The sequence below is a fragment of the Passer domesticus genome, chromosome 10, assembly GCF_036417665.1.
Source record: "Passer domesticus isolate bPasDom1 chromosome 10, bPasDom1.hap1, whole genome shotgun sequence".
Taxonomy (NCBI): Eukaryota; Metazoa; Chordata; class Aves; order Passeriformes; family Passeridae; genus Passer; species Passer domesticus.
Window position 1 is genome coordinate 17,654,362 of NC_087483.1, and position 26,358 is coordinate 17,680,719.

General features: G+C 44.3%; 1 protein-coding gene across 1 annotated transcript in view; it reads left to right on the forward strand.

The window, feature by feature from the left end:
- KLF7 (KLF transcription factor 7) overlaps nucleotides 1-26,358 on the forward strand; it is a 65,969-nt gene that overhangs the window by 9,050 nt on the left and 30,561 nt on the right. The window contains exon 2 of the mRNA XM_064434109.1: nucleotides 21,420-22,032. Coding sequence (XP_064290179.1) covers nucleotides 21,420-22,032 — 613 coding nt within the window. The remainder of the gene's footprint in view (nucleotides 1-21,419; nucleotides 22,033-26,358) is intronic.

Genomic DNA, 26,358 nt, shown 5'->3' on the forward strand with positions numbered 1-26,358 from the left:
ATCTTTGGAGAATTGCATCCACAGCATTGAGATGCTGCGAGCAGTGTCTGGATAATTCTGGTCTCTTACCTGGGTGCTGCTCTGCCTTCCTCAGGGCAGGGCATGGCAAAGCCTCTTGATACACAAGGTGCACAAAAGCGGTCACACGTGTTCCTTCTCTCCTGGCAGCTGCTGGTTTATCCTCTCTCCTTTGCTCAGCTGCTGCCAGTGAGGTGCTGTGCCCTTTTGGAGTCAGTGCAGTCGCCCTGCCTTGGCACCTCTGGCTTACTGCTGCATTCTGGATATGAGGTGCCCCACATCTCTGGGTGCAGGGTGGGCTGAGTGGCTCAGGGACTTTGTTCTTTTCCTGTGGCTGTGCAGTGGTTTGAAGTGTGCCAGGCCTGCAGAGCTTGCTGCCTGCTTCAAGCTGGTGAAAAGTACTAAATAATTCTTGTTGGGGTTTTGTTTTTCTTGTCTTTCTTTTGGCCTTCCCTGTCAGCCTGGAAAATTTGTGCTGCTTTGAAGAAAACATTTTGCTCATCTGCAACCTACTACAGCTGCTGTGTGAGTAATTAAGTATGGAAAGGAGGAAAGCAGAGGGGAGAAGAAAGATGGGATCTAGTGTTTCATATGGAAAGCATCAGGCCAGAAGTGGCTTTGTTTCTGACACGTGGACGATGGAGAGGCTGCATTTGCTGCACAGTGGAAAATCAGTGCCAGTGGAAAAAGGCCTCCCTCATTAGTGTCTAGATCAGATGGGGATGAACTTCAGTGTCTCTTGTTTTTATTTTTAAATTTGTCTACATATTGAGGTAATAAGGGAGAAGCAAAGAGCACTGGACCAATTTGAGAATACAGTCAGTTTGAGTAAAATACCTCTTTTCTGGCTCCACCCGATGCTGCTGTCCCAGTTCATTCTGATGGTGTCACAGTCCTCTCCCAACTGTTCATAAGCTATGCCAGCACCTCAGAATGGTTGTGATCATCTGAAGGTTGCTGTACATCAGATCCTTACCAAGGTACGTGTTTCTTCTATTTGTTTGTGCATTTTGATCTCTCAGAGTCGTGGTCAGTTATGTTCATAGGCTTTCCTGGACAATGAGGAAACTGGGAGCTTGGCTTTGGTGCTGAGAAAGGTGGTTCTGATGTAAGCAGAAGTCTCTGAGAGCTGGGGTTCTAAGAAACCTGTGAAAAAGCAGAGGGGTTCAAGTCAAATAGGGAGAGTGAGACATGTTTCTGTCTGGTCTGACCAGAGGAAGAAAGCATTTAGAGTTTTGGAGGTCTCCAGTATCTTGGAGGACAAGGCAGACTGCTTTAAGTGATGTGACCCAGTGGAAGAGCTCGTAAGGTGCTTTTCTTTCAGGGTTGGGAATTTCAGGGTAAGTGGATGTCACCTGGAGAAGTTTCCTACATTTAACCGCAGGGAAACAGTGTAGACTTCTCTTACTGGTACTTCTCTTACCTCTCCTGTGTTTTCAAAGCGCAAAGAAAGATTCTTGTAGGCAATGTTTGAAAACGGAAGGACCTGGTTTCACCTGAGGGGCTTTTTTAGAGGGAACGAGTCAGTTAAGGTCAGTGGGAGCTTTGGTGCTTGTTACATTGGTTACTGATTGAAATCTTCCAGACACAGGCTAAAATACATGTCTCCAGTGCCTTCTGGATGAAGTTGTGTGCTTAAAGCCCCTCAGAACCTGGGGGTTTAAAAGACAGTATGAAGGCCTTGGCACCACACTGTACTTTTGAGCTGGCTGCAAAGCTCATGCTTTCTTTTCAGGCAGCCTTGGTTTTCTGCTCACTCAAGACAGTTTTCTGTTTTCTGGGAGTGATTCCTTTATTAATCTTTCTTAGATGTTGGCAAATAAATTTCAGGGTGCCCAGTTTACATACTCTTTACTGAGTGTGCCTAACTTGTCTTGGGCTTTCTGAGTTCTGGGGGTTTGTTTATAACATGAATAAACCCCAGTAGTTTGATGGAGAACAGAAAAATCCCAGTGTGGAGTTGCTTTCTGGTGTGAGAGACTTGGTAGACAGGTGACTGTCTGGGTGACTTCCCAGCATTGTTTCTGAGGGCTGAGAAGAATGCCAGTAGGTGCAGAGAGCTCTACAAAGGCTGCACTGGGATTTCTTTTTCTCACATGAGAAGAGCATTTCCTATAAGAATACATTTGAGGGAGAGCAAGGGAAGCAAGGCATGGGTGGCTCCTTACTCCCAAATACCTCTAGTGTATGTGGTTCCAAGTCCTGAGTGCCCTAGCTGCACACTGAGTGGATGCTCTAAGTTGAAGGCTTCTCCTCACTGGGACAGTCTCATGTGAATTATTTCATGCAGTGAGTGCTGCCATATACCATTCAGTCAGTTTTGTTTGAGCAAGCTGCATCTCCGGTCAGATGATGTTCCAGTATGGTGTAAGATGGGAATTTCTGTCTCATTTCCATTTCTTTAAGTAGAAAAGGTCAAGGAGACCTTTGGCATTCAGTTGTGAATAGTTTTTCTCTTTGTAAATGGAAAGAATAGTATCCACATCACATTGGGCATTTCAGATCAGTCAGTGAGTGCAGGTCTGCCCAAGTTACAGTGAATTTACACTGGCCCACTGTCCACAAAGTCACTTGACACCTTTCAGGAGAATAGATTATACAAATCCCAGATCTTGTCAGGACTTGGACTAAATATCAGGATGTGGGCAGAAAACAGCACACCCATGTTAATGATTTGATTAAAACAATCTTGCTGCTCCATAGCTCTCATAAATGTATTTTCACTGGTGCTGGGGAGGAGATATTCTGAAGTGCTGCAATGAGAGAGTACATTTTTTAAAATATTGCACAACAGGCCACTAAGTTGTGCTGTAGCTATATTGACTTACTCTGTTTTATAGTGAGCATGGCCTTAGGCATCCTATAAATACCGTTTCTCCCCCGACCTTCAGCTAATAAATAATGGAAACTGTACAGAAAGAAATTTTCTTTCCATGAAGGAATGAGAGGTCCTGAGCTGCCCTCTATAAAACTGAAGGTGAAGCATGATTTGTTTTCACTGGTTTTATAAATGAAGAAAATGTGGGTGTGGGAGGGAACTAGAAAATGTCTCTAGGAGCTAAATGTGGCCTCCCCAACAGTGCAAGGTAGGATAATGTCTGGTGTAGGCACAGCTTCCCCCAGGACAGTCATACCCATCTGTGAGATGATGACAGGTGAGAGAAGTCTCTTGAAAGTCTCAATGCATGGATAGAAGGAAGGTTTCCATTCTGATTTTTTCCCATTCTGAAGGTTCCCAGACTTTCATATCTAACAGTGGAAACCAACGTGAAAATGGTTATAAATGAGTGTTCAAGGGAGCTCTTTGTGCACTTCAGTGAACTATGTCATTCAAAGGTGAGACTAAATTACCAGAGTGGCCTTTTTGACATTAAAATCCACTTCTGTACACAAGTCCTTTTTGAGGCCTTTTTGCTCTGTTTTAATGATGTTGAAATGCTGCAGTATAAACGTGATTCATGAAGGGTCCCTCTGTGTGCACACAGGGATGGCCAGACACGTTTCATTTTGAGAATCCATCACATATGTACTGTGTGTCAGGTTGGAAATGTGTCTCAGAGGAGAGACCAGGTTCAGGGAAGTGGGGTCTTCCTCCTCCTCTGGCTGGAATCCAGTGTGAGTCTGTGTCATGTTGTGTCATGTTATGTTATATCACGGGGAAAAGGAAACATTCGCACTGCAGCTTGGTCTCTAAGGTTAGAGAAGGGTCAGAGAAGGCCTTGTGTTCAGCAAGTGGGTTTTACTGGCTAATTTTGAAAGCAAATGAGATTCAAGAGCAGGGTGCACATGATGAAAAGCATTTTTGGTCTCTGTCTTCGTCCAGCAGCAATAAACTGCATATAAGCAGATCTTGCCCAGAGAAAAACAAGCAAATTCTGGAAATTGGCACTGTTAGATCTGAAATTCTGCCCAGGTGCCATTTCTTAATGTATGTGCTTTCCAACGTGCTTTGAAATCCACCTGTTGTGAAGCCTTGTATTCCTTGGAAACCTGTGCTAAAACCTGTTTTAGGGGAGGAATATCTAACAGACTCTTGTCTTTTGCTGCCCAAGTCTTCTCTCTCCCATATTCTCTCTGTTCTCCATGAGCAAGTCTGTTGCTTTGTTTGGATTCGCTGTGTTCATAGTTGCACAAAGCTGTGATGCTTTTCACCATCTTCATCTATATTACCTGTTTCATGGATTTTTTATCTAAATGTGAAATAAGACCCCTGCTGATTGACTGGAGATTACAACTCTGATGCAGAATAGACGTGATAAATAGTAATAAAGGTGCATGTCCCCTTGAATTTTGTCATACTTTCCATCTCTCTGTTTCCTTCAGTTTTCCTGTGTATCAGATGGTTAGAATGTGTTCTCAAAGCTATATTGGTCTTCTCTGTGTTTTATCTGTTCTAGGACTCTTGTCAGCCTTACTGGATCTCTGCTTTGTGTTAGGTGTGCATGTTGTGTTGCTGTTTCTTCCATAAATGCATAAATTCATGTTTTTCCAAATTCAGTCTCAAGGATTTATTTCCTGCCACTATGTGGTTTTCTTTATAAACTGTCTCTTTCTGCTGGCATCACAGAAAAATGTAGCATTTCCTCCTTAAGCCCTTTTCCCTGCTTTTCTTCACAATCAGAGCTTTTTATGAGTTTCCTTAGTTTTCCAATTTGTTTTTATTAAGCATGTTTTCATAACAAGGGCTGTGATCCATCAGAGTAAAGGGAAACAAAAAAATGATGCCAAATTTGTGTTTGTTTGTTTAATGAAACAGACTTTAAATGGATGAAGTCAAATTGGTGTTGATGACTTGACTTGATGGTAGCTGGTTCTAAGTGCTGGCTTTTGAGAGTGAGTCATGAAAGATCTCAGCATTTCAAAGAGCCTAAAAGCACAAATATAACTGTGGGGTAGTATTAGTATTGGGAAAAGCTGTTAGGGCTGCTGTGCATTGTTGACCTTTGATTGGGAAAATGTATCTGTGTGCTGGTTAGTTAGTTAAATACCACTGGCTTTGTGGTTGATGGATGTGAAACAGTGTTTAATCTGGACCACAGTTGAAGAGTAAAGGCTGCTTGAATTTGGGTGCCCCCCAGCACAGCTCTGCCCTTCTCTTCACAGAATGACGGAGAGGGTAAGGTTGGAAGGGACCACAGTCTGTCATCTGGTTTAATCCAGGGTCATCCTGGAGCACATAGCACAGGACTGTGTCCAGGTGGTTCTTCTCCAGTGAGGGAAGCTCCACAACCTTGAGCTCTGCAGCCTTTCCTCGTAACAGAGATGCTCCAGTTCCTTGATCCTCTCTATTGACATCCTCTGGACTGGCTCCAGGAGCTCCGTGTCTCTCTTGTGCTGAGGAGCCCAGAACTGGGCACAGCATTCCAGATGTGCCTCACCAGGGCTGAGCAGCAGGGCAGGATCACCTCCCTCAACCTGCTGGCAATGCTCTTCCTGATGCAGCCCAGGATCCCATTGGCCTTCTCAGCCACAGGGGCTCACGGATGGCTCAGGAACAGCGCATTGTCCACCAGGACCTCCGGGTCCTTTCCCACAGAGCTGCTCCAGCAACAATCCCCAGCCTGTACTGGTGTGTGGGGCTGTTTCTCCCCAGGTGTAGGACTCTGCCTTTGTCGAACTTCTGATTGCTCTTCACTGCCCAGCTCTCCAGCCTGTCCAGGTCCTTCCAAGGGCTGCACAGCTCTTCAGAAAGGGAGTTGCTCCAATGTGGGCAGGGAGCAGCCTGCCTGAAATGCCATGTGGTCAGCAGTGGGGTCCCACAGTTGTCCCTCTGGAGGGTCCCCCCACTCTGCCACTATCCACTGTAGTGGCCTTGAGCAGTGTGGCTGTCTGCACCCTGGCCATGCACCTTAAAAGAGGATTTGCCAAAGCCCCTCACATAAGGCAGAGGTGTCTGCCTGAGCCAGGGGAGGGATAGAAGGGGGACACATGAACCTCAGCTGCTCTGGGCTGTGAGGTGCTCTCCATTTGCTTGTCGGGACACCCTGGGCTCTGGCCTTTCTGCTGTGTTTGTCCACTGTGCTGCTTAACCCTCCTTTGAATCAGCTTGGGCTGCCTGCAGGACAAAGAAATATGTTTCTGGTGTTTCAGAAGATGGGTGATTCCCTTTCTTTCCTGTGTGCAGGGAAGCTACTGGCTCCACGCAGGGTCTGCTGGGTTTATAACAAAACAGTGGGGCCTTGTCAAATAGCAGTGGGGCACACAGCTGGCTGCAGGCACCAGGCTCTCTGGGTTCTTGCTTGGTTCTGCCTCTGTGAACATTTTTCTCAGAAACTATAGTCTACCTCCCCTTTATTCTAAAAGCTCTTAAGCTGTGAGGGATTTTTGTGTGGAACATGAGGACTGTAAAAAAACAGGTCCTAAGCCATGTGCCATTGCTAATGATTCTGCAGGCCAGTAAAAAGCCAAATGTTTTAACAGAAATTGAGAAGTGAAAACAAAGGACCTGCTACAATGAGACATCACGTGGCACTATCCTTATGACTTGATCATGTGATTGCACTGGTCTGTATCCTGGGTGCATCTTTTTCATCTAATAATTTCCTGAAAGAGTTGAATATGCAGAAAATTCACTGTCCTCCCAGATGCTAATCAGAACAAAAGTGGAAGTTCAGAAATTAAATATGAATGACAAAATTGTGGGAAAGCAGTACTCTCTGCTTGACTCTTACTTCAGTACCAGAACTGTGCTGGCAAGTTTGAGTAGACTGTAGCAGTGAAAATCCTTAGCAGTACCCCAATAAGTCAGAGAACCTGACACCTACAGTCTTGGAAGCAAAACTTGCAAGCTGACTTTTTAAAGATCAAATTTTCCAAGAGCAATGACAGAGCTGTTTCAGCAGAGAAAAATACATGCCCTTTCATCCAAGACCTGGAGGTTTAGAGCATTCAGATATCTGTTTGATTTGATGGTTGGGCTTTGAACAGATAGGATGCTTCACACCCATTGTCCTCAGAAAGCAGAGAAGCTGTAGCATGCTGATTTTACAGGCTGGGAAACTGGGACACCCAAACTCTCAGTTGTTGGAGAGATGAAGTCAAGAGCAGAGCTTGAAAAGGATACCAGCTCCCTGATCTCCATTTTAATTAAATTATTTCTGCAATTGTCTTCCCTGGCAGTTTGACTGGTGGAATGTGGTCTAGCAGAGGAATTTTTGGCTGCAAAGTTTTACAGGAATATTTTTCTGGGCCAGATCCTTGCCCAGTGTAAATTAAGATGACTCCACTAGCTACGATTATGGCCCCAGCTATTTACTCCTCCCCTCTGAGAATCTGTCTCTGCTGTGCAGACAGTGGGCAGTGTCATATAAGTTGTTCTTTTTAATTTTAGTCTGTCTAGACACTTCTGCAGCACCCCTTTCTGGAAGAACTTTGTGCCAATAGCTCTAAGCAGCACCACACTTCTCTGGTGAGAAATGCTTACCAGACACAATGTGGAGGTGGTCTGGTGTGCTCAAACTCAGCATTTTAAACCTTCATGGTATAGGCTTTGGATTTGATGGTCTCAGTGTTTTTTGGTGGAGAGGTGGCAGAGGGAAAGAACAGCAGGATTTCTTCCCAGTGGAGAGGGAGTGAGTCTGTTGTTTTCTGGTTTTGACAATGTGTTGTCCCAAATGAGTGCTGGAGAAAGGTGGCTGGTGCAGATGCACCATTCCTGTGGTAGGATTTTTCCCAGCAGTGGGTGACACCTCTCTTTGTGGGTAAGAAGGTCTTTTTCATGGTTTTAAAGGCTATTTGCTGGCCTTTTGTTTATTATTAGTCACTACTTCCTCCCATGCCATTACTACCACTTAGCCTTCAGCTTCTCTGATATAGTTTGAGTCACCTGGCATATAGGGGTTGTACCTCTCTAGCTTTCTGCAAACTTGTCACTTGTGTGCAAACTAGGCACACACAGGACCTAGTTTTTACAAAATTCTCAGATTTGTTGGCTGTGGTTGAGCAGGTGATAGGCTAGGACTGTTTTTCTTTGCCTTCTCATTCTCTTGTCATTCCTGAATTACCAGAACTGTCTGTAAATGTGTTTCTCAAGAGCCAGACACAGAAAGGCCGTGACTCTGGTTGGGTCTCAGGAGCAGCAGCAAGATATATGTGTATGTATGTATATATGTATCTATATATATAGAGATATGCCTTTTTGCTACTACTACTTCTGCTTGAATCCAAATGCACTTAATTGCTAATTCTCATAATAATTTAAAAATATTTGCCAACCATTAAGTCCTACCTTTTGTTGTTAACCACCTACATTTGTGTCTATACCCAGCCCCCACAATGGAGGGAATTCATGGCTGCAGAAACAAAAGCCTGAAGATAGAGATTCTAAGTTGTTAAAAACAAAATTTCTTTTTGAGAAAACCACAAAGCACATACTATTTCTAGGATTCCAGCCGAGCTTGATCAATACTAGTGAAGCAGAAAAGCAAAAAAAGCAGCTCCCAAAAAAGCAGCTTCCATGAAAATGAGTAAGAAATTCTTTATGCAGGCTTAATGATTTTGAGAGAGACGTTTCCCCTGTGAATTGTTGTAGGAGTTTGCACCCCTTCCCCCACTCTCAGCAGAGGCAAGAACATATGACTATCCTCATGTAAGGCAGTGCAGTGTTAATAATGCTGCTGTATTGATCAAATTGGGCTGCTTTGTCACCAGGGACATCTGGGAGGATTTATTCTGACTCCTAAGGCCGTGCCTCCTAAAGTGCATTTTCCAGGCCTTTCACTAGGCAAAGGGTGTGCTGTGCTTGTTGTCTAAGCCTGCAGGAGCAACATTTTCAAAAGATTTCATGGTGTCCCATCATCCACTGCCTCTATCACTGCTTCTCACAGGGCTCCTACCTCACTCCCACTCACAGCTGGATGTGGCTCAAGTTCAAAATTGCATTGTGGCAAGATCCAGTTGTTTGCCCTTGGAGAGTGCCTGGAGGAGCAGCCACTGATTGCTGGAATGTGGATAAACATGGGGTGATGGGAACAGGAGAGGCTTCCTCTTTGCTTAGAAAGTGAGCAAAACCTCAGTAAAAAAAACAGCACAGAAGGGAAAACATGTGCAGGATGGTTTTATTTCTCCTCCTCTGCCCTCAGCTGATATTCATGACCTTGCTAAAAAGATCAGACTGCTTCAGAGACTGCACGTGGTCATTTTTAAGTGTAGGGAGAAACCGAGTGTGGCTTTTATTTTTCCATCTGATAAATTGCCAATTGCAGGTTTTACTTACAGAATGCTCTTGAGTAGTCTGAGAAGAACACGATCACCTTGATATTATATTTATGAGTAAAAATGGTAAGAGACAAAGAAAGCTCTTAGCTCACATGTAAAGAGGACTTTTAATGCAGTTTTTGCTTCCAGGAATGCACCATTACTCGTGGCAGAGAAGGGACACATTAGCAAGCTTGACAGAGGGACTGAAATGCCTAGGGGTACTCAGGGGCTTGGAGGAGCAATTTGATATCATGTTTCTTTGACAGGTGTCGCAGCTTGATGCTGGGTAGTGATGGGACATCTGCAGAGCAGGGAAGGGTTGGAGACCCTTGAAATGGAGAAAGTCCCTTGAAGCTGTGGTGACAGTCAGAGCACCTCCAAGGTGCTTTGAGCAGATCCCACGTGTTCAAAACTGCTGCCATGTATCCTCCAGGGGCTCAGAGTGACAACAAGTCACAAGGCATGCCTGGAAAATTATCCTGAATGCACAGGCTGCCAGTAGTGCTGGCTATAGCTAAAGAAACAGTTTGAGTGTGTTTCTGTCTCTCTCTAAGTTCCAGTTCCTGGACTGCACGATCTGAAGCAGATCACTCCAGAAGTCTAGGCCACCACAAGGCTTTCCCTTGAGCTCTAATATTTTGAAGCTGCTTGGGAAGTGCAACTTCTTGGGCAGCAGAGCTGGTTGGGGGTAAAGCAGCAGAATACTCCCAGGAAGGTTCCTGTGAAGCAAAGACTCATCCTGTGGTCTCATATGTGGCTCTTCTCCCACCATAAAGGCTACCTTTGTATGTTTATAACCAAAATAAAATTGCAGTTCCTGAAAGCTGTAATTTGTACTTGGAGGAACATAATGTTTATGTTTGCAATTGCAGGGATTGTACCGAAGCATGGGGACAGAGGTCTGCAGTGTTTGGGATGACAGGAGCAGGCTGCAGACTCCACCTTTGAGGGCTACTAAAAAACAGCTTTAGTTAAACAGTGTTAATGATAAACAAAATGCCAGGAAGCACTGGCTGTACCGTGAGAGGACCCCTCTCCTGCAGCTGGAGAGAGAGGCTGTCCTTCCTCAGTTCCCGCCTGTCCCCTTCCTGCAAACCATGCCAAGGAACCTGGCTGTAGTCTTCCAAGCTGTGACATTGGAGACTTCCATCACATCTCAGAAAGACAATAGAGGGAAGGAGTGATATAAAGCCAACCCACAAAGGCAGGCTTATCTTGGGAGATGCTGTATGGACTTAAGTAGACTAGAAAAGGGAAACTGGGGAAACTAGGACACTTAAGGTAAACTAGCTACATTTTTAAAATGTCCGAGTTGGAAATAAGCCAGAGAACATGTCCACTGCTGGGCTTATAATGACTACAATATGTTTCCTCTTTTCCTTGTTGGTAAGTTGGTTTTGTTTGTTTCCTTTTTGGAGTGTGGTGGAGGAGTGCAGTTCCCTGCAATGCATTCTCAGTAGTGAGCTGGAGCTCTCTATGGTGGGTTAGTGGGTAATGCCGTAGGGCTGTGAACATGGCATCTTCCAATTCCTGGCATCATCATCTGGTCCTTTTCCTTTTAGGGAAAGATGCAATGCTGAGTTTCATTTTGTTTGCTCAAGGAGGATACTTAAGGATGGGGCTGGAAAGCTGAAAGCCATACAGAGAGCCTCTCAGCAGGGTGGGTGCAGGCAGAAGGGATCCAAGAGCCCTGCCAGTGGAGAGATGCCTTCCTGTGGTATCATCTCTGCAAGGTGTTGCTGACTGTTGGTGCAAGTGATGCGCCTGGAATGAATTTGGGCCCTCCCATTTAATTTTAGGGGGAAAGTTGCCAACACAAATGAGTCAGGATCTGGTGTTTTCCACAGTATTCTCCAATACATTTCCAAGGGTATTTTTGTAGGAGAAACAGAAGGTTTAAAAGAGAATCTGAGAAGGGGCAGTGACTTGCCTTGACTATGAAGCTCCTGCCCAAGTAAAGAATGTTGCTGAGGAAATACAGTATGAATAAACAAGGAAAGGAAAGAGTGCTGATAAGGGAAGAGAGGTTGAAAATTAGGGCCTCTCTGAGTTCCTGGAGGCAGACAGGGTTCTGAGAAGGGCTTAAACAGGTCCTGTTCCATCCTTGTCCTTCAGGAAGAGTAGAGCTTTTCCTAACGTGTTCCTACTGATGCTTTGCCACAGCACCCAGCCTCTGCTTTTCACCAGCCTACTTAGAGTAACAAAGTACCCACTTTCATGCCTTTCTGCATTGTAGTCTCTGTGGACTGCTGCAGCGTGCAGGTCCTATGAAATTATGTCATGATGGCTTATCATGCAGTGACAAAAGACAGGCTTGTGCATAGGAACATCTTGAATTAACCCTGGTGGTTTCTTGGATGCTGGGAAGCCATCCTATCTTCCAGGAATGCCAAAACATTGCATTCCTTCTAGACTATTTTCTGGCTGCTTTGCTATTAATAACTTTGTCCTGAAATAGCACTTTCATATTGCAGCATATTAAAATCATAACAGCTGGGTGGGTGTCCACAGTCAACAGAGTGAAGCAAGCGAGGCAGTGTGCGAGCTGTGGTTGTGTCGATTGGCTCACAGGGCTGTGCTGACTCTCAGCAGCTGGGGTCTGACCTGCTGAGCTTGCTCAAGTCAGCAAATGGCAGGGCCCTTAATGGGATCTCCTGGCTGCCCGTGCCATGTGCAGCCAGTGCCATACAGCCTGCTGGGAGCTGCCACAGGCTGGGCTGTGATCCTTGCACGGGCAGTGAGCGGTGCCTCGCCCAGTTCTGACAGCGCACCTCGTGCTGCTAATGATATCCACAAAAGGCTGGGCCAGATCCCCTCTCTTCTTCTGGATCTAATGCATTTTGGGGATACAGATCCCACATGCCTGTGAGTGGCTGCCTGGGTTGTTGCTGAGCATTTGAGCCAATACTGGCAGGCTCTTACCCGGTGTGCTCTCACTGATTGCTGTTAAAGAGGACCATGCTGCTTTTATCAGGGTGTGTAACAGCCTGAGCCCACTGCTTGTGAGATTTTGAGGCTGATCAAAATCCCTGGTGGCAAAGGGTTTTGGAGCAAGAGCCTTGGCAGAGCAGTGTAGAAATGAAAAGCAATGGAAAAACACCTTTGACTGTGATGTAGTATCCTTTGGAAGGCACCAGGCTTTAGAGTGAGATGCACATTTACCTGCAATGGCCATTCAAGCATGGAGGCTGTTGTTTCTGTGCATAGATGATGAAAACTCTGGCCTAGAAGTGGGAGAAACCAGTTTGTGAATACCTCTTATAGAGGACCCAAACTTTAAAAAAAGAGAGACAGAGACAAGAAACAAATCCAAGCAACAAGATATCTGAGAGTTGTTGTTTTTAAATTCTTCCTATTTTTCCATTTAGGTCACACTGTCCCTAATAAAGTAGACAAGATTTGTGATAGAAAATAACCATCTCCAGCCATCAAAAAGCATGCTGAATTCTTTTTAATGTAAGCCACAGAGTTAAGTGGTGCTAATCGAGAGCAGCATTTCATGGATTTTGAGTGTTGGCAAGGTCCCAAGCTGATGTAAACAGGAACCATGAAATCGGGGCTGCTCTGTGCTGATTTACCCCAACTGAGAATCCGGTTGTTCTTCCCATCACTTTGTTTCTAGTCTGAATTTTTTATTTCTTGGTGCAACAGCAAAACTCAAGTCTGTTGTCTTCTCTTTTCCTTGCCCAGATTGGCATATTTATCACAGTAGCACACGCATCTTCTTGCTCTTGTAAGATAACAAATTGCCCAAATGATTAAAAGGAAATCAAAGAAAAAAAGCAGCAAATGACTTTTTGTAAATGCACTTGGACAGTTGCTGTGCTCCCAATAAAGTCTAAACTTCAGGCAAACATCCCACTGCTCCCCACATGGCTGGAGGCAGGCTTTGGTCCTATATGTTTATTATCCTTTAGAAATGGTATAAATGCTCTTTTATTCTTTTTTGTTCTGCCCTTATTCTCCAACGCATTCCCCTCCTGCTTCCTGTTTCCCAGACAGGTCCCCACCTCTTCCTCCCCACAGCCAAAAATAATACAAAAGGGAACATACAAAAGATTTTTTGAGCCTGAGATGTGATAATGAATGGGCGTCATGTACAGGGTAGACACAGTAGTCCCAGCAGAAAAATGTTGATCACACAAAGTCAGTATGAGGAATTGCACGTTTGGGGTTAGGAATTCAGTGTTATGCATCCTCTTGTTTAATATATTTTTAGGTCAGAGCAGACGAGGTGACTCACAAGCCAGGATTCCTGGGAAACGTGTGTATACTGAGTGTATTGATCACATCTCTTCTCCAGGTTTGCTTTAATAAGCTCCTTGTGACAGACTGTGCTTATGAGCACGCTGTTGCCTGAGAGTGCGTGAATGCGACTGTTTGTGTCAGCTGTTGAGAAAGAAATGTTAAGATACCTCTGGATGTTAATAAAATGTCTCTAAAGAACACATTTTTTCATTCATGAACCTAACCAGAGTAATTACAAGGAATCCAGTTCTGCTGTGCAACTCCCCTGCAATGCTTTGTAAGGATGAATCTTAATTGAGGATCAAGACCTAAAATATTGCTCTGCTTCGTACATTCCACAATCGTCAGCATTTGCTCTTGCGTATCCATTTCCTGTGAGAAGTTTACCACACTCTGGGGCATGCTTTGAACCTGATCCTTTGATTTCAGTGGGAGCTAGGATTGACAATTCAAGGAACTAATTGTGCTTTTTTGCTGTTTATAATGCTAAACCAAAGCTGCTTCCAAACTGGATGGCAACAGGTTAAATACAGGCTTGATGAAGTTTGGAGGAAAGTTTGCAGTGAGGGCCACTAGCCAGCTCACTCAAAGCCATCCAAGGTTGTTATATAAATAAATGCTCTCTTCAGAAACATTTTTAAACATTCTTACTTTATATATAATCTTTCAAATGGTCATTGTATGGCTACTTGCTGTCTTGACTGTATGGCAGCATGCAGGGTATGTGGTGGTGTGCCAGCACACATGGCTTTTATCATATTTTGATACTAGCACAATGGATTGCTTGCACTTTTGAATTCTTGATTTGGCTATCCTTAATCCTTTGCTGACATTGATGCTATTTTTTGTTGTTGTGACTGGTCACAGATATTTTTTCTGTCTTTATTAAACGGTCAAAAAAAACAACAAAAGCCCTCCAAAGCCCTGGTTCAGTGTTTGCAGATTTCTTTCATCCTTTTTTTTTTTTTCCCTATCTAGATGCCTATCAAATTCAGCCATGCTTAGCTGCAGTCCTTTGTTCAGTATCTCATAACCAGTGCACTGCCATTCTCTATGCTTAAGGCCCAAATACCACAGATTTTTATTGAAAAAAATTGGGCTTGTCCATTCAAAAGAATATTAGTTAGATAAAGATGTATTTCATTATCACCAAGTTAGGGAACAAAGCCTGATTTTTACTCCTTGGTCAGAGTTATGGGTTCAGGCTTTTTTCCTATTTGAGAAATTTTTTATCTCCCATTTCTGCTGGTGAAAATTGGTAATTTCTGGTAAAGTTGATTTTGATCTTTTGATCTTTAGAGTCTGATTAAAATCTTTGATAACCCTGGTTACATCATGCCCCAGTGCAACAGGAAAATGAGTCATGTTTATATGAAAGTAGTGATTCTGTCCTTTATACCCACATTTTTACTTTGAAATTATCTTTGCTGAATGCAGTTGAGGATTCTGATTTCAGCATTTCTAACACTCTGAAGAAGTATAAGAGGAGAAGATCCAGGGAGAAAGCCATTTGGGTCATGGTAGGAGCATTTATTGAGAGTGCTGTTGTGCATGAATAGCAGTGAATGGGCTGGTTTGGCTAAATACACTTCCTCAATGTTCATTCTTTGGGCTGAGACCAAGAGGGAGAAGTGGGCACAGGCCATTATTGTATTGAAGAAATTAGCAAACAGAGACTTCAGTTCTGTGTAGGGGAATCAAGAATTAATAGACTTGTCCATTTCAGACTGGTGGGATGGTGTTAGGGAGGACTGGCTTGGTGCTCAGGCGTGTGTTGAACTTACCACAGGAAAACAAGTCTTTGCATATCATATGATCTTTCTTTCCTGGCTGTGCCTGTGCCTGCTTTTTGCACTTGGCAAAAGCCTATTTGTTCAGCATCCAGTTAACTTGATTTCCTTAGTATATACAAGGGATTAGGAACATGGATACAAATATGCACTGCAAATCAGCTGTCAATAAGTATCTTATTGTTGTACCTGAAAATTAGTTTTAGCTCTCTTTTTTTTTTTCAATGAACTATATAACACATAGGCAAGATGCACTGACATGTGACTAGTTTTGTCTTACAACCTTTACAATAGAAATTATTTGCTATTGCTTGAAACTTTCTTATATATTCCATTTCAGGCTACAGTTTTCCATTTTTCTCAAGTGTATTTTGCAAAACTACTTATTTTAATACTAAAACTCTGTTTATTTTATTCTGTCCCAAATGTTAAGCTTCTGATGTGCTGCAGCTTTTTCATGACTAGCAACTGCCCAGTAAAAGTTGCCAAGAGGAAAAGCTGGAGGTTTTGGCAGCTGGGTGGGAACAGATGACAATCTTGGAATAGATGGGCAAGAGTATTGGGCTTTGTTGTTGTTGTTCAGGAAGTAATGAAGGCTTTTGGCAGTGGGAAGAAGATCCATTGTTCAAATCTTGTTTTAGGGTTAAGGATAAAAAATAGCATGGTGTTTCAGGGGAGGCAGGTGAGTTTTGAATCTCTTATTCCTCTTAACTTCAGGGCTGCCCCACAACATTCAGTTCAATTTCTGCCTGTGGTATCAGCAGTGCAAGTGTCGGTGTCGCTCAGAGCTTTTGCTGTTTTGGTGCACAATGAAACACTGATACTGGGCACTGGACCTGGTGCCACTGTTTGCTCTGAGCGTGAGTGAACAGCAGTGGCACTGACCTTACTGTCACTGTTTTGGGCTGTCTTCAGTTGGAGACAGTTCCTCCTTCAATGCAGTCTTGAGATTTTCACCGGTTTTTACAGATGAGGTCCCTCTTTTACATGCCAGTGGAAAGCAGTGGGGTCATGATGAAAGTTGAAATTTGACCTTAACTATTGCATGTGTAACTCTGCTTTGCTTGTGTAAATTACAAAGAGAATCCTTTCAAGTATTGTAAACAGACCTGGTAGATCAGACCTGCTTGTCAGCCGCATTAGACATTTTCATTTTCTGTCACAGCCTGATCTAAGTATCCAACTTCCTAATTAGGTTTTGGATAACTTCCAAGCTCAGTGCTTGATGTCCAATTATATCTGCAGTAAAATGGCACTTAGAAGTAACTAGCACTTCCAGATAGGAACTTCTGATGATCTGCTAGAAAAATTCAGAATCAAGACATTATAAAATACTTCAGCATCAATAAAACAGAGGAAGCCAATGAACATATTGATACAGTGCCTTCCCTGATGTTCTGTCCTCAAATTATTATAAGTGTTTGGACTTTTTTTTTTACACAGAACTCTATTTGACAGAACTCTATTGTTGCTATATTGTCCTATCTTTACCTGTGCAAAAACACCCAGAAGTTTGAGTGCTTTAAAGACTTCACAACCTGGGCAGGTGCTTCTCAAGCGTCCTGTTATTTTTCAAAATTCTGTATGTATGGGTGAAAGTCCAGTACATAACATGGTTGTCAACCAAGACTAGTTCTTTGCATTTCACTGGGGCAAGTTTAGATTTATACCCTGAGAACTAGGATGGGCATGTCTTTCCCCTGTCATTCTCTGAAGGGGAGATACACTGCCTTGAGGCTTGGCACATTGATGATGGTGGTGGTCCCAGCTAGAACCTTCCTTCTGGTTCCTCTCTCGGGAGGGAGATGAAGTCAAACATCAGCATCTTGAGTGATGACTCCAGTTCCTTCATGTCTGGATTTTGAATGTTCTGGGTCACCTTTAACCTGGATAGCTGGTAGACACCTTAAAATACAGACTCTGAACCAAATCAAGTATCTTCAAGTCTGGGAGGGATTGCAGAATCTGAGGTTTGTCTTCTTGTTGCAGTTAGTGGCAAAACTATCTTGATTTCTGCTGGCTGTAGAGTTAGGTGAGTACTAAGCTCTGCTGAAAATGGTACACATGTATCACATCTCTGCTGTCAGAGGCACACACTGGATTTCTCTTGTGTTGTATTTCATAGTGGTGAGCATACTCAATGTGTTTCATAAATAATCTTTACTTTCAGTAAATGAGCTTTAGAGGTAAGAATCCAACTATATTAGAGGTCATACCTTTCTCAATTGACAAATGTACTGAGCACTGAATTTTCCTGGACCAGTGCACTGCAAACTCTGAAAGGACTAACAAGAAGTAGGTCCTTAGCAGGCATATGACAGCTCTACAGTGGCTGTTTTGTACTGTGTGAAGGATCTGGTACTGCACATGGAAGTGTCATGGTGTGCAGTTTACATGTATTCTGCCACTACATGTGCCCCAGAGGGCCTGGATGATAGTGTAATATGGGGAACAAAGAGATGTTTTGAGTTACTGGGAGGGAACACACAGCATTTCTTGCAAGTGATGGAACTGTTCCTCTGCTGGGGAAGTGAGACTTTTTGCAATTGTATCTGAAACTGAAAAATCAGACAAAGGCCTTGACAGGATTGTCCACATGCCAAACAGTTGTCTTTTTCCATCTGGCTTACTTCAAGTATGTGGGGTCTCACAAAGTCACATCCTATTATTTGTCAGCCATGAATCATCATTTCTTTTAACTGGTTAAATTGAGGAGCAAGGTGCAAGAAGAATAACTCTCATTAATCAGGGCAGATGGGTTGAATTAGTGGGTCACACTTTTTTATCCTTAGCCACTGGAACTGGCTTGACAGCCAACAGCAGTCTTATGGATCTTCTTTTTTTCCTGAAGGGAGCCATCTTCTCCTTCCCTTTGCAAGTTTTAAAGTCTTTATTGCTATGTATCATACAGGCACTGGATAAGAAAGTTTCATACACATCATGTTGCCTGCAGTGCAGCAACTGAAGGGTAGTGGGACTTCCTGCCACGTGTGGTTCTCCATCTGTTACACAAAGCTTCCTCTCTTGCACCAGTGATGAGGAGAGCCTGCACCGTCCAGCAGAACTTTGACAAGAGCAGCTCACTCCTGTCTGAGATAGTCTTGAACTATTTTCCTACCAGGCTGGTAGTGGAAGTGGAGATCTATAGGGATTCACCATCATCTGAATTCAGCAGTTTGGCTTTGTGTCTCTGTAGATAGTGGTCCTGCTCCTCCCACAAAAAACAAACAAACAAACAAAATCCAAACCAAAACAACAACAACAAACAAAAACCCAGTCGTTTTTTATGTGCTCAGTGGTAGATAGCTTTGTGGGAATGAAAACCAAAGAACTTTTCTGCTCCTCCTAGTGGCCCGCCAGCCTGGAGTGCGGACCTTGGTGGTCTCAGCCTGACTGGTTTCTCTAGGTCAGTGCTCAAGACGAGGTGGTGGGCTTAGCTGGCCTAAAAATTGTCATGCCAGAGCAAAGAGTGAAGAAAGCAGGCTGGTTTCTAAACCTTTCCTCACCACTCCCTGGGAGATTGGGACCGCCAGAAGAGAAGGTCGCATAAGGTACTTGGAATAAGCTGGGAAGTGCATATGGGGAAAGATTCTTTGTTTCTGCCACCAAAAAAAAGGTGCAGTAGCAGGTAGGGCCCTGGCAGGAGGTAAAGGAAGGGCTGTGGCCATAACCCCTCGCCAGGCTTTGTCTGCCATGCAGATTAGGTGCAGGGCTTTTCTGGCTCAGCAGTTGCTAGGCTCTTCCCTTCTATTGACTTGGTGGAGAGGCTGAGGGGGGTGGGTGGGAGGGACTGCATTACATTGTTTCTTTGAGTTGTTTTTCTCCCCCCTTCTATGGGGAGATGGGCTTGATCCTCTGGTTTTGGATTTCAGAGGCAGAAGGCAAGACATGACCAGCTGGTGTCTTGAAATGGCACAGGTGCAGTGGCTGCGGGAGGGGGGAGCCAGGAATAATTACAGGTTTGTGAAGCATCAGGCTCTGCCTGAAAAGGCTCATCGAGAAACTGCTCTTTATGGAAAATTAATGGTGAAGCTGGAAAAACTGTCAGGCCCACTATTGTTGTCATGGGGTAGTGATGCCTTAAAGGAGCAGCACCTCCTGCTCGCCTCCCCTCCACGGGCAGCCCAGAGCTGGCATGCAGCTTTCTGATCCCACAGAGATTGAAATTTCATGTCACTGTCATCAGATTTAATGGCCTTGAGTCCTTGTCTCTTCTCCCTGCTGCTGCCCTCCCCCTTTCCACCCCTAATTTGTGATTATGCTTGCTCTTTCCTTTGGAAGCCTTTTATTTATTTGGCCCCTAAACCTGTTTCTGCCCCATTGGATGAAGGCTAAGTGTACCAGAAAGCCCAAATTACATGATGTGAAGAACTCAAAAGCATTGCCTCTCCTGGTGGTGGGGGTTATTACTGAAAGACTATATGGCATGTTGGAAAGCTTCTCCCAAAACCCATTAGGATTTATCTGGGGAGAGACCAGACTCCCAGCTAAAGCTGTTTCTCGTGGTCCCAGAAATGCACCTTATAAAGGAAATGGAAAGGTTGCTAAGGCAAGTACAATTGATGTGTCCCACGCCCTGGCCTGTGTACAGACAGTCTCATACCTCTGAATATAACATTCATGCTAAACTATAGCATGTCTCACCTGCATATATTCTGTTCTGTTGCTTTTTGTCCATCTCTACAGTTCAGATCTATGATCAGCTATTACTTAAAAAATTAACAACAGTGTGTCAGATTTTGTGGTGAACTTGAAAGTCATCTCACCACGTTGTATCTGTAACCAGCAGTGCTGTTTCGTGGGAGCTTTGAAAGTAATAATCTCAAATTACCTGCCAGTTCCGAGAGAGCTGTCAGTGGGGCCTCCTTACATTCCTGTTGATGGGACCTTTGTACTCTGAAGGCAGAAGTCTCTCTCTCCCCTCTGGTCATATGAAGCTTTTATTTCTTGATCAGATGCTGGACTCTCCAGATTGAGATGTAGTTGGGTCACCAGCTCCCATAGATTAAAAATTTTTTTACTAAAACCCCTTTCTTAATATTGGTAGAAGTGTTCTCTGAGGAGCAGTTTTTGGAGGTTTCTAAAATGTATCAGTTAGAATGTCTCTTTCTCCATGTCCTATGAAATCTCAGTGGTGGTATTAAACCAGCTATCTTTTCAAGCTGCAAGAAATGAAAAACAGTTCTAATAAACTCCATTAAAAGCTCCTGAAACTACAGCAAATGGTTCTCTGTAAACAATAAAAGTTTTTAATGTTGGCTGTGGAGGACGCTGGGGCAGTGCTTTGGTGGCTGAAGGCTTTATTGGGGCAAGCTTGGGACACTTCATAATAAGGCACATTGATGTAGGAGCTTCATCCCATCCTTGTGCTGATGATCACTGCTGTGGAGGTGCAGGAGCACATTTTTATGTGGCAGCCTCTTTGACTGCAATTTCACCTACTTTTTAATAAAGGGGTGAGTGTGTGTTTGTGTGCAAGTCTGACATCCTGTACACAGGAAGCTCCATTTGACCAGATGTGCCAAAACTCCCTCTAAAACTGACAGTAGATAGTTGTTTTTCTGTCACCTGTCCTTCTCTCAGGCCCTTTAAACAAGCTGTGGTCTCACTGGAAGCTTTTCTACCTCCGATCTTAAAAAGCCACACTTTAGGATTGTGTTGTTTGAGGAAGGTTAGGCCCCAGCCAACTACAGTGAGTTAAATTTGGAGGGAACATTAATGTTTGTGAAGGAAGAGGAAGCAGTTATTTGGAGAGGTGATTTTTTTGTTTGTACATGCCAAATGATGAGTGTATTAGGATAGCTTTGTATGGAAGTGACAGATTAAGTTGGGAAGCCCCTGGTGCCTGTGGAACAATTTTAATGAAACAGATTAAACAGATTTTAATGAAAACGTAGTGGATAGTTTCTGGTTGTTGTATCTTCGCTTCTAGTGTAATACCTGCTACCATATGTGGGTATTCCCAGACTATCTCTGAGCAGCCTCAAACAAGTGCCAAATCCTCATGGTCTCCCAGTGTGTGGCTATCTCACCAGAAGATTGGTGTTGATGAGTGCTGTCTTGGAACACCTCTGGACCATGTTCTCCTGCCCTCAGTGGCAGCCGTGCTGTAACCTCTCTCTGACAGCCATTTCTCTCCCTCCCCTCTCCCTTTCCCTTCTGCAGACATGCCTGGAGTTGGAGCGATATCTTCAGACTGAACCACGGAAGATCTCTGAGACCTTTGGTGAGGATTTGGACTGCTTCCTTCATGCCTCCTCAGCCCCGGACGCAGAGGACAATATCCGGCGGCTGGACCCCATCCTTTTACCCGTGGAGACGAGTACGTGTGACAAAAGCGCCAACATGGACATTATCCTCTCCCGTGACAAACTGCTGTCTGAGACGTGCCTCAGCTCGCAGTCCACCAGCTCTTCCACAGAAGGCTACACAGCCGTCAACCAGGCCCAGCTCAATGCAGTAACCTCATTAACCCCCCCTTCCTCTCCGGAGCTCAGCCGCCACCTCGTGAAAACCCCACAGACTCTCTCAGCAGTGGATGGCACAGTGACGTTGAAACTGGTAGCCAAGAAAACTTCACTCAGCTCTGTGAAAGTGGGTGTAGCAACAGCGACTGCGGGGACAATAAAAAGTGGGCAAAGTGACAGTGAGCAAGGAGGTACAGGGACAGAAGCATCCCCAGAAAACAAGAAGAGGGTTCATCGCTGTCAATTTAATGGGTGCCGGAAAGTTTATACAAAGAGCTCCCACTTAAAGGCTCACCAGAGGACTCATACAGGTACTTATGCAGGGTGCTTCTCTCATCTTGTCCTGCCACCTACCCGTAACCATCTTTTTTTATTCTCATTTAGGGAAAAAAAAAAATCTCTTTTGAAAGTCCAAGTTTCTGTCTATCAAACAGGGCAGTGGAAAATATGATAGTCCAGCAAATGTACCATTATTCAGTAGAACAGAGGAGTGTTCACCATCTACCATTAACCTGTTGGGGTTTCATATGTCTTACAGGGCTTGATGCAGAGTAATTTTAGGATACTTAAGGGATGTAGATGTATCATTCATGTTAAAGCTATGTGCATGTCACTGGGTTTTTGGCACTCACTTCCCCAAGACAACTTTAAAAATGTAAAGTTTAGTGAAGTGTTATTTTCTTCAAATAGAAAATAGCGTGGGTAGGTTTTTGGTGCCTTTTGTATGGGAGAAAGAGAAATGTGTTTCAGATCTTAAATATGTGGTTTAGGAATAATCTGTGCATGAGGCAGCGTGTGTATGTGCAGACATGTAGGCATGCAGAGGCACATACCCTTCAGATACTCATGATCTTGGCCTTCTGTGCTAAAATATAGTGAGAACAAATAAAAGAATGACATGGAGTTTGGATGAAATAATGTAGGTAGAGAGGGAAATGTGTGGATAGATGTGAGGCTGTTATTTTGGGTAACATTTACAAATGTTATATATATATATCTGTGTGTAAGCTGGTTGAGGCATACTGAATTGCTTAGGCTGGCTGTTCAGATTCCCTCCTCTCATTTCTTCATGGTCCCCAGCAGCTCTTCAGCTGGTATTCATTGGCATTAATAGCTATGCAGTTCACACACGTTGCTGCTTTGTTCTAAGCTTCACACGTGATGAGAGATGATAAATTCCCATTAGCACTGTCTTATCATGTGATTATTCTTGTTTCCAGAGGGATTGCTATAATCAGTTTTCTCAATTTTACTGTAAAATGTGTGGTCTCTTACAATAACTGCACATTTAGTTCACGATCTTATCGTGCAGGCAGATTCCTAGAAGCAAGGTTGTTCTTGCAAGGTAGAAAATAACACGTTGGACCAACACAGTAAATCAGATAAATATGTGGGTTGTTAAGAGAGCTGCATCCATCACATACTAGCAGCACTGTAAAAGTTACATGGTCTGAAGTATAAATCATAGCAAGACATAAAAGGCATTGATCTTTTTATATGGGCTTTCTAGTGCTTTTACTGGGGATAGCTGCCTTGCCAGAAGTGACCTCACCTGTGATTCAGTGATTTGAAAGCCAGTGAAAGTAGTACAGTAATTTTAAAATCAGCATCAACATGGTCAGAATGTTGGTTCCTTGTAGCGCCAATGCTGCTGTGAGGGCTTCTCCCTGCTGGTGCTGGCCAGTGGGACACCCCAGCCAAGGCCTTCCAGCACATGATGGAGCTTCCATGAAACAGCAAATGAAGAGTGTGCGAGCTGTTGACCCAGTGATCTTGTCTGTTCAGATATGACCCCCATGTTCGTTCTCAAGCTGGAAGTGATGGGTCTTACACAGCTTTTCCTGAGGTTATTCATGGATATGACACAGTAGTGTGGAAAGGGTGAACTTGTGAAGTTTTCCTGCTGTTGTCATGCAAATGGAAATATGGAAAAGGAATCATGAGGAGGACTTACAAAAACTTCTAATTTCTCAGCACCTTTACCCTTTGGTGTCAAAATCTTGTAAGAGTTTGCATGCTTTTGAACGCGGCCTTAGGCCTTGAATTTTCTGAGGCCAAAACCTTTCCTCTCTAACATTACTATATGAAATCTTACATTTTACAATTAACCCACAATGAGAAACGTTTCTCACTGGTCCTGTGATCTTTCTGTTGAATAGCCTTGGATTGTGGTGATGCCATGACGTGCTGAGCCTGCCCATCCACAGCGGCGCTTGATGTGGTGAGAAAGGCATGTCTGCCTTTGCTGGCAGATAGGGAAGACCTTTATCAGATGATGAGACTGCAGCTGCCTGGGTGCAGAGCCCAGACCTCCCATTCCCAGCTCCTCACCTGGTGGGATCAGCCACTCCTCTGGTCTTGCCAGTTAAACCATCAGTGGTTTAAACAGCCCCAAATTATGGGAGTGTTTCTGTTTGCATTCACCATGTCCTGAGCAGATAGCTCAGGTTGTTAGGAAAGCAGGAAGGCAAAATCAAGAGGGAATACAAGCTTGGAGTGATGATCTCTCCTGTCCTAACAGCTGTAGCTGCCCTGCCCCTACCCATGTCCTAGCTATGCACAGCTTTGTAGAAAGCATGGTTACCCTTCGCTATGAGGACCAAATGCAGCCTTGTTAAAACACATCTTTGATGCAGGAAACCTGTCTCTCATTTTGTCTGTGGAAAGCAGGTTGTCTAAATACCTGTGAACATTTACATCCTGCCAGCAACCTGAGTAAATCGAGGGAAGGAGTGTGATAGGCTTAGCTAAACAGCTTATTTGAGTCTGGAGCACAAAGTCACTCAGACTCCTTCATACTGCTTGCATGTTCTGTTCCCTAAAAACGCACTGACTGCTGGATGCCTTAAATGAGAGCTGGTACAATCAAGACATCTAATGTGTTCACACTGGCCTCTTCAGCGGGGTTCCCCACAGGGAGCTCCTGCCTCTGGTGGAAAACGTGGGACAGAGAGGAGTAGCTATGGATATTTGGGACTGAATTATAAATGTCAGGGCTGTGTCCCTTCCCATGCAGCCTTCAGGGCATGGGACAAGGAGCCCTTTTCTCCATGGGCGCTTTGTTTTTTTCATGCCTGAGCTGAGTGTGCTGTGGGTTGCAAATGCACCCAGCAGTGCCAATGGCTAGTAGCCACTTGGCTTGGTCAGAGGGTCTGAAATGATTGCAAGATATTTTCCTTTGGCTGGTGGTTTGTTAGTGTGTCATGCGAGAGCAGCGTGCCAGTGTGGGCTCTGTGGAAGGGGTGTGAGCGCCCGGCAGACAAAGAGCTCCCAGTGCGGGGTTCACAGGCAGAGAGGCAGATGTGGGCTGGTCACTCAGCTTGCACGTGCAAAGTCCACTTGCTGGATCAAAGGGATTTACTGCGGGGCATGAAAACAAGAAACCTTGGGCTGGGGAGCGGGTGGGGGGTGGAAGGCGGCGGAAGGAGGCTGCATTCCTTTCATTCATATGTAAGGCTGACCAGACAGACGCTGGCTGCTGTTCCTGCTGCTGCGTGATGAGCCAGGCTGGGCTGCAGGCAATGCAGGCTGATAGCAGCTTGCTAGATTGGGAACAATCCTCTCTCGGGGTTTTACTTTGCTGAGAAGCCCAGGGACCATCAAACCCCACATTTCACATTTCACTTGGTGCATCTTCCACCTTACTGTCCCACATCTCATCTGCAAGAGAATCAGGACAGCACTATAAGGACCATCAGTGGTCGGACTGGTTATGAAACCACCTTCTGGATGACCTTTGGAGAGGGAAAAACAATCATCTGTGTGGGAGAGAATTTAATCTGGAAGGGAAAGGGAAAAACACTGTCTGTATGGAAAGGGAAATGAAAATATTTGACTGAACTCAAAGCAAGCTGGGGCATCTAAAATTAAGGATGTCCAAAGGAGCTAAGAGCAGTGGTGGGACTGACTGTCAGAGTGCAGCAAAGAAGCCCCTCAGGGAAGAAATAGCAGCTGGGCCTGTAAACAGGAGGAAAAGGTGAACTAGAGGTTTGGGAAAACCATACTGCCAGTGTGAGGGTGCAGTAAAAACATCTAAAGAAGGAGCAAGCAGGACTGGCATGGTAATTCAACCCTAGCACATTCTCTCATGGTTATTTGTGGAGTAGACATCAGTGCAAACAATGGCATTTTCTCTCTTTTGAGAGAGCAAAATTTTCATCCTGCCTTCACACATGCATGGAGATGAATTGTCAATGTAATGGAGAGTGGAGAGGAAAGGAATTCCAATGAGCCAAACCCCATGTATAATCATCAGTACTTCCTAAATTAGAAAACAGGATATTGCTGGAGAGTGTCTGAATGCAAATAAGTCTAAGGGTGAGCTGGCCTGTGACCTATGGAAAGATTAGTCATGGGATGTGACTGTCTCCCAGATCAGAGACTGCTGGAGATTTCTATCTCCTGACAAAACCATTCCTATCAGCCTTCCTTGCAGTAATTTGCAGGGAAAGGTGTAAGATGGTGTGGATACTTTCTGACCGGCGATGATGCAGCACATAAAAACTGGCCAGGAAATCCTTAAGATTGGGACAGTGATAAAAAAATTACCCTTATGGGGTTCTGCTAGGATTTGCATTTTACAAGTATCAGAAGGTTTGCCTTTTTTTTTTTCTTTATCCATCCACAACCAGGATTGA